The sequence below is a fragment of the Gekko japonicus genome, unplaced genomic scaffold (assembly GCF_001447785.1).
Source record: "Gekko japonicus isolate JY-2015 unplaced genomic scaffold, Gekko_japonicus_V1.1 scaffold165, whole genome shotgun sequence".
NCBI classification, from domain to species: domain Eukaryota; kingdom Metazoa; phylum Chordata; class Lepidosauria; order Squamata; family Gekkonidae; genus Gekko; species Gekko japonicus.
In genome coordinates, this window is record NW_015163097.1 from 1,330,536 (window position 1) to 1,343,513 (window position 12,978).

Consider the following 12,978-nt stretch of genomic DNA (forward strand, 5'->3'; position numbering starts at 1 on the left):
TGCGATACAACTGTTTTTCTTGCTGTAATGAAAATCCTAGAATTAATACAGCAATTTTGAACCAGCTGCACATTTCAATTTTTTAAAAAAAAAACATCAATTTCTAAGCCACAACTCACAGTCTGACTCTCTTCCTCTACATGGCACAATCCTCCTGCGCCTAGGCAGGTCACGGTAGCTTTAACTAGATATCTGGTAGGACCACTGACAAGTCCTAAATCTAGTCCTTGATACCAAAGCAAGATTCTACCTACTCAGACACTCCTAACAGAATAGCCCCCATGATTCCTAGTACAGGTGTGTGTGTTTCCACATATACCACTCCTCTTACACAATATCATTTATTTCTGCTTGCAGAGCAGGCCTCAGCATACCCAAAAGGCCTTCTCCCAGGGGTGCCCTGCTCAGCAACAGGCAGGGGTCACTAAGGGAGGCCTTGGCCCAAATTCTTTCATAGACTTCAGAAACCACCCTTTCGGCACAAGTGACTTTGTGGATGACCTTCCTCCCCAAAGGGATGTGCTCACAAATTAAAACAATCCACAGTCCACACCTGTAATGATGTGGAAACTGATTAAAACATGAACAGGAGTTTTGTGGTAGGCTCAGTTTCAGAGGGTAGCCATAGGACAAACCTGGAGCCCAGTGGCACCTTTAAGACCAACAAAGATCCATTCAAGGTACGAGCGTTCATGGGCACACACACTTCCTCAGATACAATGAAATGGCATTTACCATTCTGTACCTGATTTCACTGTATATCATAGGATACAAGATTTCATTGTATCTGAGGAAGCGTGTGTGCACACGAAAGCTCATACCTTGAATCAATCTTGGTTGGTCTTAAAGGTGCCCCACTGGATTCAAACCTTGTTCTACTGCTGTAGACCAACACGGCTACCCATCTGGACCTGTCTTCAGGGAGGGTAGCCATCTTGGTCTGCAGTAGAACAGTTAGGTTTGAGTCCAGTAGCACCAAAGAGACCAACGAGAGCTTCAGGGTCAAGGCTCCCTTCGCCCATGGAAGCTTAGGTTGGATTTTCTTTATATGGATGTGTCCTTAAGGTGCTACCAGGTTCCTGCTTGTTTGTGCCAAACTGGCTAATCTAACTACTCCTCTGAATTTTATTCAGATATATGTATTGTTATGGAATTGTTCTGTGGAGGGAGCTGCTAGTGAATTCAGCAAGGCAGCCTTATTCTGCTGGAAGGTATAGCGAGCAGCTTGGGTACAAGACTTGACCGAGTTTAGTCTTAAGGGCCATCTTGTACATGCACATTCGTCATTTGATGGCTGCAGTATCAAGCAACGACTTGCATGTCTGAATCAGTCCCAGTCAGTGTTCCCTCTAAGCTGAGTTAATGTGAGCTAGCTCACAGTTTTTTAGCCTCCAGCTCACACATTTTTGTCTTAGCTCAGGAAGGTGGGCTCCAGAGCAAACTAATTGATGCAGTAGCCAAATCGCTCGCTCACAACTTTAATGCCAGTAGCTCACAAAGTGGAATTTTTGCTCACAAGACTCCACAGCTTAGAGGGAACATTGGTCCCAGTACAAAATTATGTACTACCTCATATCACTTCGAGATCTATGTTTGCCAGTTGACTCACATACTCAGCAATGAGGAAGAAAGAAAGAAGCATACATACATGTGTGAACCAAATAGAAGAACCTTGGCCACATAATTGCTCCCCGTCACAGTTTCTCAGAATCAGAGATTCTGCATTCTGTGATGTTTGAAATTTAAGGCCAACCCAAATCAGTGCAACCCAGCAGATGAGTCAGCTACCATGCAAAATTCACTTTCTCCCTTTTAATACAAATGCTCGATTAGGCGGATTACCTTCTAAGATGTTTTATAGGACTTATACAAGAACCGGATCCTAAGAATTTGAAATATAAATCTTCCTTTCCTCTGCTATCCCTTTGAATCTTACATTCTGTCCTGGGTTCACAGAGATCTGTACAATGAAGCATACCCCTCAGACCATGGAAATCTTGGGTTGATATGCCAATATTTCCTTACATTTCCATCCATGAATGAAATGTGTTGCCATTATGGTATACCCATTCTGTAGACAGCTAGTTCATTTATGTTCCTTCCTATCAGAAACTCAAACGTTGTTGCCTTGTCAAGGGACAATGAGGCAGAAGCTGCCTTCTGAACTGTGAGGACCCTGAAGAATGTTCACTGGGGGTCAGATGAGGTCCACTTTCATCTAATTGAATTCCAGCATACCTATACAAACGTGATGACTCCTTCGTAAAAATCAACAGCAGTGTTTCTAGGATTCCTTCTGAAACATCTAGCCATGAAGCATAACTTCCCTTAACCAAATTACAATGTAGTATGACGCACACATTAAATTAACAAAAAGTGCAACTGATTATTACAATGGGGGTTCTCACCGTGGAGCCACACCTCTCAATGTGCATGGATTTTAATAGGCCATTAAGGACCAAGGACAGGGACCTAGTCCTTTCCCCCTGCCATGCTCAACAGATAGAAAGGAGAGCCTTACGCTGGCCCTGGGATCTAGTGTTTTTCTCCCAGATGGATGTTCTGCTGTGATCCTAACCTGGAGACTATAGACACGCAGTTGAGATTCCAATGGTGTTCAAGTTTCTGCCTTGTTTGGCTCACCGCTTTCCCTTCCGGGCTTCAGGGGATGAAAATAGAGCTGCAGACCGTCCACGGGGTGCACAATGGGCACCGTTTGCATCTTGGGGAAGTGAGGGGTGGCCAGCTCCCAGCGGGCTGTGCTGACCAGCTCAATGGCAAGCAGCTTGAGGATGGCCTGGGCCAGTTCCTTGCCAATGCAGTTCCGGACTCCCCCACCAAAGGGGATGTAGTGGAAACGGACAGAGCTGGGTGCTTTGTGTTCCTCGCCTTCTTCCTGGGGCACCCAAAAGCGCTCAGGATCAAAGGTATCTGGGGGACTTTGATAGATGCTGGCAGTCTCGTGCGTGTCCCTGATACTGTACATGACACTCCATCCTTTGGGAATCTGGTAGCCCTACAGGAAGGAAAGAAAAGGAAATCAGGATTGGAGACAGCGGCCTGCCGAGGGGAACCTGCTGAGAACACCCACCCCAGTTTGAACCGTTTGTCCTCATTATCTGAGCTGTCAAGTCCTTATATCCGAGTTGCCACTCTTGAGCCCCACAGATGTTATTAGGACTCAGGCAGCCGATATTTCAGCGATGCATGGATCACAGTTGAAGGGCACTTCCCCTGAAAGCCACATTGCTTTATTTAGTGATCCAAGTGAAACACTCATGTGATCTGCTGAGACCCAGGGCATTTTGCAAAGCACCATCTTTTCCCCCAGAGCTCTCCCTTTGATTGGGGGGGGGGACGACTGGGCTTAGACCTCAGCATTAGAACGTTTGGCTCATCCTTATTGCCTGAAAGTTACCAGGGGAGCATCTTTGGGGTTGCAGCACTCCCCCACCCCCTTCAAGGATTCTCAAAACTTTCTATTGCTGTTCTTAGGACATTTCGCATAGAAGCATAAAAGATAAACATATGGAGGTCCATAAATGGCTATTAGCTGCAAGGCATAGATGGAACACTGTGTCTGGGGCAGTGATGCTCTATATCCGTGGTGCTTGTGGAGCAACAGTGTGTGGGGGGGTCTGGAGTTCTGGTCCTGCTGTTGGACCTCCTGGTGGCACCTGGGTTTGGGGCACTGTGTGACACAGAGTGTGGAACTGGATGGACCATTGGCCTGATCCAACCTGGCTTCTCTTATGTCCTTAAGTTTGTCCTCATGCAGTTTGACATCCTCCTCTATTGCAAAAAGAACTTTAAGTAGCTGGCATGAAAGACCTTTCTCTGGAGTTCACTGCCAACCCGAGTAGACAGTATTTTGCTTATGATTTACTTATTTGCATCATCTATACCTAACCTTTCCCCCCACTAGCCCCTCCCAAAACAGCTAACATTCTCCCGTTTTATCCTCACAAAACCCTGTGAGGTAGGTTAGGCTAAGAGAGTGTGACTGGCCCAAGGTCCCCCAACAATCTTCCATGGCAGAGCTGGGATTCGAACCTGGGTTTCCCAGATTCTAATCAAGGCACGCTAACCACTACACCATGCTGGCTCAGTACAGGGCTAAATAGACCAACAATCTGGTTAAACCTAAGTCAGCCAAATAGGTGTCCCTTTCTCTGACTAGAGGTGTCCCTTTCTCTGACCATCACATCTCATGCTTTCTCCTGCAAAGACAGAGCTCATTCATATAAATATGGACCTTGGTACATAGAATATTGGAGCTGCGGTGGCTCAAGTGGTTAAGACGCTGAACTGCAGGCTGTGGAAGGTCAGTAGTTCAGCAGTTTGAGACCTGAGTTGCCACATGATGGAGTGAGCTCCCGTCTCTAGTTCCAGCTCCTGCCAACCTAGCAGTTCGAAAGCAAGAAATTGCAAGTAGATAAATAGGTACCACTTCGGTGGGAAGGTAACCGCGTTCCATGTGCCTTGGTGTTTAGTCATGCCGGCCACATGACTACGGAAATGTCTTCGAACAGTGCTGGCTCTTTGGCTTTGAAACGGAGATGAGCACCGTAACCCTAGAGTCGGACTCGACTGGCTTTCGAACAAGGGAACCTTTACCTTACATAGAATATTGCAAGCATCTGCTTTATTTGTCCTGGGAGTTTATTGAATGAGTAGAGTATTGATCATAGGTTTAGAAAGAACAGTTTTAAAAGTGTGGATTCTAGCACTACCATTCACATCATTTGACACAGCACCTGTTCCAAACGAGGCAGGTGTGTGTGTGTGTAAAAAGCACTTCAACAGTTCTACGGAGCCCCTGTCCAAGAAGAAAAGTCTTATAAAAATATATGTTCATTGTAACCATCTTTCTCCATCCTGCTAACTTCCTGATGAAAAAAATGCTCTGATACAGAAAACAAAGTCACCTTTCCACAACAGAGTGTTATATAATCCCCCACCCACTGAACCGTAACCTTTGTCCTTGCCACAAATGTTGATATAAATTAAATAGTTGGCCAGAGGTCTTTAATTTTTCCAGACTGGGACTTACCTTGGACTCCAGCATGGACCTCACTGGCCTACAAGCCCATGGCAGGAAGTCACATGGCATCACCACCATGTGACAGGAAGAGGAGGAATCAACAAGTCTGAACCTGCCTGTGCTAATTAGGCAACCTCTTCACTGCCGAGTGACCTCATCTTGTTGTGTTTTGGCAAATGGAGGTAGGAGGGATGGGATACACATGTTCTAGCAGCAAAGAACAGCTGCCCCAGAGAGGTGGGTGGGGCTCTGCAATGCACCTGAAAGACCTGATCCAAGAGCCGAAGACCTTTCTCTGGCTGCGATCCTGCTCTAATTAGCAATAGGTCCGAGCAGAGACACTTGGGTGATGTATTAAAATTGCACCCTACCAGTGTGAGAGCCAGTGTGGGGTAGCGCTTAGACTAGGATCTGGAAGACACAAGTTCAATTCCCCACATAGAAGCTTGCTGGGTAACCTTGGACCAGTCACACACTCTGAGGCCTACTCACAAAGTTGTCGTGAGGAGCTCTGCAGTGGCTTCCTTACTCTATGGCTTATGAACATTTGACAGGGCTTTTTCTGAGCACCTTTCTGTTCACACAGCTATGCTAAGCAGTTATGCACACCTGAGAGGACCCCCATTCACTATCGCTCCTCCTGTGTTCCACTCACATGGATTGCATTCACTTGCCCACCCTTCACTGGGATCCTTCACTGTCATAACTCGCTCGCCCCCTGCCTCCACTGCTCCTAAGCAAGAGAGCCTCACGGGCCAGGGCACCTCTGGGGACTCCCTTCCAGTCAGCCGCAGCTTCTCATACCCCTACAGAGTGGTCAGGGTGGGCCTTGTGCAATCCAGCCCAACCCCATCAAACAATATCCGCACCAATCCACGAGAGGAACCTTTGCCCAAAGCAGCCAGGCAACTCACGTCCAGCTCAAAAGTCTGCAAGGCTGTCCTGTAGCCTCCAGACACCGGGGGCAGCAAACGGAGCACTTCCTTGATGACGCCGTCCAGGTAGCGCAAGCGGCTCATCTTCTCCAGAGTCAGGTAAGAATGGCAGTCACACTCGGGTCCTTCCGGCCTGCCAAAGAGCTGGCCCGCTTCCTCCCGTCTTTCCAAGCCTGTGCTCCTGCCTCCACTTGCTTTCTGGACTAATCTGTCCATGTGAGGCAAGGGAGAAGCTCTCCCCTCCCCTCTTGGGTCTGTACCGGCTTTCCATTCCAGCCTGGGTGGCAGAGGTGCCTGGGAGTCCTCGCTTTGAGCCTCTCGTTCACCTGCCGTCTCTTGGCAGGTCTGCTGGCTTGTCGGGGACCGGCCAGCGATGAAGCAGCGGCACTGCCTGAGGAGGTCATGGGACACCAGCTCCTGCCGGATCTTCTGGATGGCCCAGGGGTGTTTCAGGAGGAGGAGGATCAGAGAAGTGCTCGCGCTGGCCGTCGTGAAGAAAGCTGCAAATATCAGCTCAATTGCAGACTCCTGCAAGACAAGGCATCAAGAGACATCCGTGCAAATGCTTTTTCATGCAGTGCGTTTATTCAGATTTAATGACTCCCATCCCATACTGTTTTCCCTCATTGCTTAAGGTTTATAGAGCACAACATTCGCCAGTCCTCCCTTTCCAAAGTTGACTCAACCTGGTTCCCAGTATTCTCGTTTCTTACTACACATGATATACTACCTGAAAACTCACATTATCATGTGGTTACTGTTGTGAGGCGCTATCACAACAGTTTGTTGGGAAAGATCATTATCTGTTTCCCTTGCTTAATTAATTCTGTAGACTTAAAGCCATTGATGTTATACTGAATTGTAGAAGATCTCTTAACTGAATTGTTTAGATCCTCTTTGATTCTGATGAAATTTTGGAATGTTGTTGAGATGCACCTCTATGTTACTGCGTCTCGATAAATGACTTTTGTGACAAATAAAAAAAATTGAAACAGGAAAAAAAAAGTGAGGGAACTTCAAATTGCAGTGTAACATCGCCTGACAATGTTTTAAAGGTTGGCTGTATAGCTTATTTCATTCCTCTCCCAATGACATTCAGAGTTGTCCTTGGCTTTGCTGAGATATGCACAGGACCTGATAAAGCTTCCTTTACAGAAGTAATGCTCCCACTAAGCTGTGGAGTCTTGTGAGCAAAAATTCTACTTTATGAGCTAATGGCATTAAAGCTGTGAGCAAGCAATTTGGCTACTGCACAAATTAGTTTGCTCTGGAGCCATCCTTCCTCAGCCAAGGCAAAAATGTGTGAGCTGGAGGATAAAAAACTGTGAGCTAGCACACCCTAACTCAGCTTAGAGGGAACACTGGCCATGACACATAGCTGATCCAATGGCCCCGCAAATAGATTTCATTATCTGAACTCCTTTTCCTTCTTCCTGGCTTGTATCATATGAAGACCGGCATTCTGTAACCCTCTTAAAAATCCCACTGATGTGTGATTTTGGTTAATATTGGGATCCTGGAAGCTTTTATTCTTGACCATTCCAGTGGATTCCAATTGGACTATTCAGGGCTATTTTTGGGCAGGAACCCACAGGAACGGAGTTCCGGCTGGCTACCGAGTTGGCCACGCCCAGCAGGAACTCATGAGCACAATAGGCCACACCCAACAGCAGAAACTCATTAGGATTGGCTACATTAGGGGTGTATGGCCTAACATGCAAAGGAGTTCCTGCTACAAAAATAGCCCTGGGTTTTGACAACAAACAAGGTAAACAGAATAAGAAGCAAAAGGTCGGTGTGGCTGGATAGCCACACTTTTGGTAACATGGGGGTGTGGCCTAATATGCTGATGAGCCGTGCTGTCGGGGTGTGGCCTAATATGCTAATGAGTTTCTGCTGTTGGGTGTGGCCTATTATGCTAAAGAGTTCCTGCTGGTCTTTTTCTACAATAAAATCCCTGGGACTATTGCATCTCAAAGCGAGTGCCGATCTAACCACTTTTTTTGTGTATGGCTTTCATACAGGAATATCCCACCGATGCGGTTTTGCGGTTGGGTCTGGGAGGAGAGGCATCCTATAACTGCAGGTTAACAGGGGAGGGAACACCTCTGGTTGCAGCCAGATTTGCTTCCCCTGTGGTGCTTAGGCCTGGCCTTCCTCAAAATGGACGGCATGCCCAACGGCACGTTTAAAGGAAAATAGGTTTCGCTCAAGGCTGTTTGCTCCTGTTGTACTGTGTTCATTTAAGAAAGAGGTCCCAAGGCAATAAAACCAGCATGATTTCCATTCAACCCATTTAGAAGAGTGGCAGGAATTGTGGAGATCAAGGTGAATAAGTAACCCAACTTTGAACCACTGGCAGCAAATATCTGAACACCTAGCCCTGGGTTCCACTCAAGACGAAAGCAGGAGGTCAGTCAGTTTATAGCTAAGCATCAAATCTGTTGCCTGGCAGCCTGCCACAGACACACAATCTTCTCCACCGATTAACCTAAAAGGAATACCGTGCTCATCTTCAGCATGACTCAGCGGGACTATGGCTCAGTAGCAGAGTATCTGCCTCACATGCAGAAGGTCCCAGGTTCAATTCCCAGCATCCCCAGCTAACAGGCGCAAAAAGCAGGTGATAGGGAAAGCAGCCCATCAGAGTAGACAGTGCTGACCTCAGACAGACTGACTATAAACCAGTTTCATCTGTAAAAGGCTGCACACACACTGAAATGACCTGTATAAACTGAAGTAGAATTTTTTGGTGAGTATTTGTGTGTGTGCCTGGAAGTCATAGTTGACTTCTGGTGACCCCTAGTGGGGCCTGGACATTTTCAGAGAGGTAGTTTGCTATTGCTTGCCTCTGCATCCCGGCCCAGGTATTCTTTTGTGGTCTCCCATCCAAGTACTTGCCAGAGACCAGGCTTACCTGGGCTACCCAGGTCAGGGCAACTGAAGCAGATTCTTGATCAGGCCCTAGCCAGGATTTTGTGGCTTGTGGGGCAATTTTTTTCTGGTGGGGCTGAAGTTTTCAGTGCGGAAAGAAAAGTCACTTAGCCAATAGAAACCAGGATAGATCTCTAAACTGCAAGCTGTCAACCACTTTAGATGATCAGCTGCTGCGAGTTAATCACTTCTGCCAGTCTAAGCAACAATTCTGGTAAGAAACCAGCAGGTGGGTGTGATGACTTCTATAGTCAAGAAAGCTAACACTTAGGCAGAAAAACTCTCTTAAAACAGACCAGTTTCTTATTTATTTATTATTTGTATTTATACCCCGCCTTGCCTGACAGGCAGTTGACATAGAGTTAGAAGGGATCCTAGAGGCCACCTACTCCAACCCCCTTGCTCAGTGAGGGAATTAGTCAACTGCATAACCCCACTCTGGTAAAGGAGTGCACACCTTTTTAAAAAGTTTTTTAAAGCATTTATAGGAGACATTCTTGTGGGGCTGTGCCTTTAAGAAAGGGGGCAAAGCACCCAAAAGCCCCACCATAGCTACAGGCCTGTTATTGTTGATGATGATACTGATGATTGACAGTACTTAGTAGACAGTACAGACTTTGATGGGCCAATGGTCTGATTCAACATAAGGCAGCCTGATGTTTTCATGACAATTTGGGCCTTTGACAAAATGGGACTGCACACCTTTCTTTTTGTACCTAAGAGAAGCCTTACTATAGTGGCAGTGGGGTGAACAAAATCATTTCCCCCTCCTGATTGTTGCTCTCGGCATCTGTGAGATTCCTTTTCAAAAGTTTCTGTTGGGTGTTACAAGTTAAAATTACACTCAGTATTTCTGGGGTTAAATGTTTGTTTGTGTTGTCACAGGAAGTCACATGTGTTTTATGTAGCCAATGTTAGTTTAGAACTAAAAGCCCGGGAAAATCATCCCTGATCTAGGAGTTTCATTGGAAGCAAAGTGTCAAAGTGTTTTAGCATTTTATGGCTTCTATTTTATGGCTTCTCTTCCCATCTTTGTCTGCTGTTCTCAAGAAGAAGTAGAGAAGCCATTATCGCTCTCTTCTAGTCTTGTCTTTGTAGTGTAAGGATGTAGGGAATTTAGCTCTGTTGTTATTTTCATCCCAGTTACCCTTCCCTATGCTAGAATGTAGTAAAAACTTTCTATTTTAAACACACATGGACTCTGAGTCTGAATTATTTTACTCTGGCATTGCTAAGCTATTTTATCTCTGCTGAAAACCAATTTTCAAAACCCAACAGTTTCCCACTCTGATTCTTGAGGACTCTTGACCTCCCTGAGGCCAAGTTGTGATCCAGATATGATACAAGTACACTATCCGTTATCCCGAAATTCTCATGATGTTATAACGGAGTCCTAACTTTGCTTGAGTTGAAAGCACAAAGTGAATTCTGAAGATGGTGAGTAATGATCTGATGACTCTGGTGTAGACCAGGTCATTGATGATCAGTCATTGGAGAAAGGAAAGTGGGTGCCTTGAACAGCTTCAGGGCAGGCCTGTAGCCAGGATTTTGTGGCTATTGGGGGGGGGGGTTTCTGGTGGGGCTGCCATTATTTTTATGTCAGCTCCACTCCACCCCCAAGCCCAGCTGCCGGCGGCCTCCCCTCTCCCTCCCCTCCTGTAAGATTTAAAGGGCCCTTCAGCTGCTCAGTGGGGAACATATAGCCTGCGGATCAGCTGGAGGGCCCTTTAAATTTTGCAGGCGGGAGGGAGAGGGGAGCATGCCATCCCCCACTTCTTCTCAAAAGCGTTTAAAGGATCCCTTTAAATACTTTTGAGAAAAAATGTGGGGGCCTGCATGTGGCCCCCTTTCTTTAAAAAAATCTTTCAAAATGTGGGGGCTGGCCCTTTAAGGAAGGGGGCGGAGCCCCCAATAGCCGCCCTGTCGCTAAGGGTCAGCTTCAGGGCCACAGTCCACACAAAGCCACTCCAGACCGACTTCTGGATGTGGTAGGGCACTCATTGGTTTCGCAGCACATGATGCTGCTACCCTGTGAGAGCTAAAGAGGACTCCGTCTGACCAATGCCTGCATGGGGTTTTCAAGGCAAAAGACATTCAGAGCAACCCTCAGCTTCTCTGGTGGTCTCCCATGCAAACACAAACCAGGGCGGACCCTGCTTAGCTTTGAAGGCAGGCTCTTCCTGCCTAGCTGAAATTCAACACGGGGAGACCAAGGGCCACCCCTTCGGTAGGTTGGGAGGGATCCTGACACACATTCGTGGCTTGGGGCATGCAGAGCAAGCAGCTGGGCTCACCTGGAAGGAGTGTGGCCTGGAATGGGCTGCAAATCTCTGCACATGGTCAGGGGCACTTTTCTTACTCCCACTCTCCTCGTTGGCAAGGGACAAGGGTGACTCCGGTCTGAAGCAAGGGTTACCTTCAGCTCCTGCATGGTCAGTTCTTTGCCATGCTCCTTGGCGCTGTCCATGATGAAGTCCAGAGCATCGCTATCAGCCCGCGGGTCCTTCCGCTGCAGTTTCTCCAGGATGGCCTTTTCCATGTACTGGTGCAGCAGATCCCGGGCCTTGATTCCCTGGCGGAAACAAACAGGAAACAAACAGGTGTCGGGGCGAGAAAGACGCTCCTTTTCATAGGGAGCCTCGCGCCCGAGGAAGCCCAGGCTCCAGCCAAGGAAGTCTGCACCTCCATGGAACTGCTAGTCTAAGGCGCTCTTGTAGGAGGGGGTGGCGACAAAAGGCACCCAGCAGACTAGCGCCTTTGAAACCGCAGTTTCATGCCCCAGACCTCCGGGCCAGCACTTCCCATACAGCGGAGAAGGTCTGAGCCCGCTTGCCTTTCGCTCTCTTCACTGGCGTCCCTTGCTTGGGAAGCGGAGGACCCGTTACCGTATTTCTCCCAGTAAGAGCTCACATCCATTAGAAGCGATGCTCCAGGGATTCTCTCCTTGCTCCCTGAAGTCCACCTGGTTGAGGGAGGGAGGGAGGGCAAACCGGCAGACCAAAAAAAAAGATATTCTGCCTAAGTGGGGGGGGGGGGCAGCTTTGACAAGTTGCCAAAGAACAAAGTTTGCATCCAGTGGCACCTTTCAGACCAATAAAGTTTTATTAGGGGTATACGCTTTCCTATCGCCCTGACCTGGACAGGACAGGCAAGCCCGATCTCATCAGATCTTGGAAGCTAAGCAGGGTCGACCCTGGCAGGTACTTACACGGGAGACCTCCAAGGAATACCAGCGGGGGCAGGCTTTATTCAGCCACACCTCTCTGAATACCCTCCAGGACCCCAGTAGGGGTCACTCACCAGAGGTGGCCACATATAAAGACTCATACAAATACTCACCACCCCCCAAAAGCTTTTGTATGCTTGCACACTTATTCAGTTTGCAAAAGAAGGGCTCAATTCTAAAGGCAAAGCCCGTCACGAATGTGAACTTTCTGTCTCATAAATTCCAGAGTCGACTGGGAGAAGCACCTTCCCAGGGCCCAATCGCATCTTCATGCAGGATTCTCTGGGGAAAGCCAAGATCTCCGGCCCTCCTGCCTTCCCTCAATTGCACAAGGCCCTGATCGACAGAACTGCAGAGGCCAAAAGGTCTACCTGCCACCTGCTCCAGATCCAGGGCAACCCGAAACAGAGCTGCACCCTTCCGACTCTACGGAAGTCAGGACCAAGTCTGAGTCCAGGAGCACCTTTACGACCAACAACGAATGAAACCTGGTTGGTCTTGAAGGTGCCCCTGGACTCACACGTGGTCCTGTTGCTTCAGACCAACAGGGCGACCCCACCTGGATCTCTCTCTGTGGAGGTCAGGGGGCTCAGAAGGGCCTGAGGACTGCGGCGCCACCCTCGGGATCCCGCGATCAGCCCGCCCTGCCTTGGAGGATCCCACCCTGCTTAGGAATGCATCCACTGACGCCCCTCCCCCACACGCGGCCTGCCGGAGGTCTAAACAGGACCCCCCCAAGCCCGCCCTGCCTTGGAGGATCCCACCCTGCTTAGGAATGCATCCACTGACGCCCCTCCCCCACACGCGGCCTGCCGGAGGTCTAAACAGGACCCCCCCCC

General features: G+C 48.2%; 1 protein-coding gene across 1 annotated transcript in view; it reads right to left on the bottom strand.

Annotated features, from left to right (window-relative positions):
• Positions 1 to 2,617: 2,617 nt before the first annotated feature.
• Positions 2,618 to 12,978, bottom strand: part of LOC107106470 (cytochrome P450 26C1-like) — a 21,931-nt gene continuing 11,570 nt past the window's right edge. Inside the window, exons 4-6 of the mRNA XM_015406624.1 lie at positions 11,330 to 11,485; positions 5,959 to 6,507; positions 2,618 to 3,016 (exon numbers count right to left, since the gene is read on the bottom strand). Coding sequence (XP_015262110.1) covers positions 2,618 to 3,016; positions 5,959 to 6,507; positions 11,330 to 11,485 — 1,104 coding nt within the window. The remainder of the gene's footprint in view (positions 3,017 to 5,958; positions 6,508 to 11,329; positions 11,486 to 12,978) is intronic.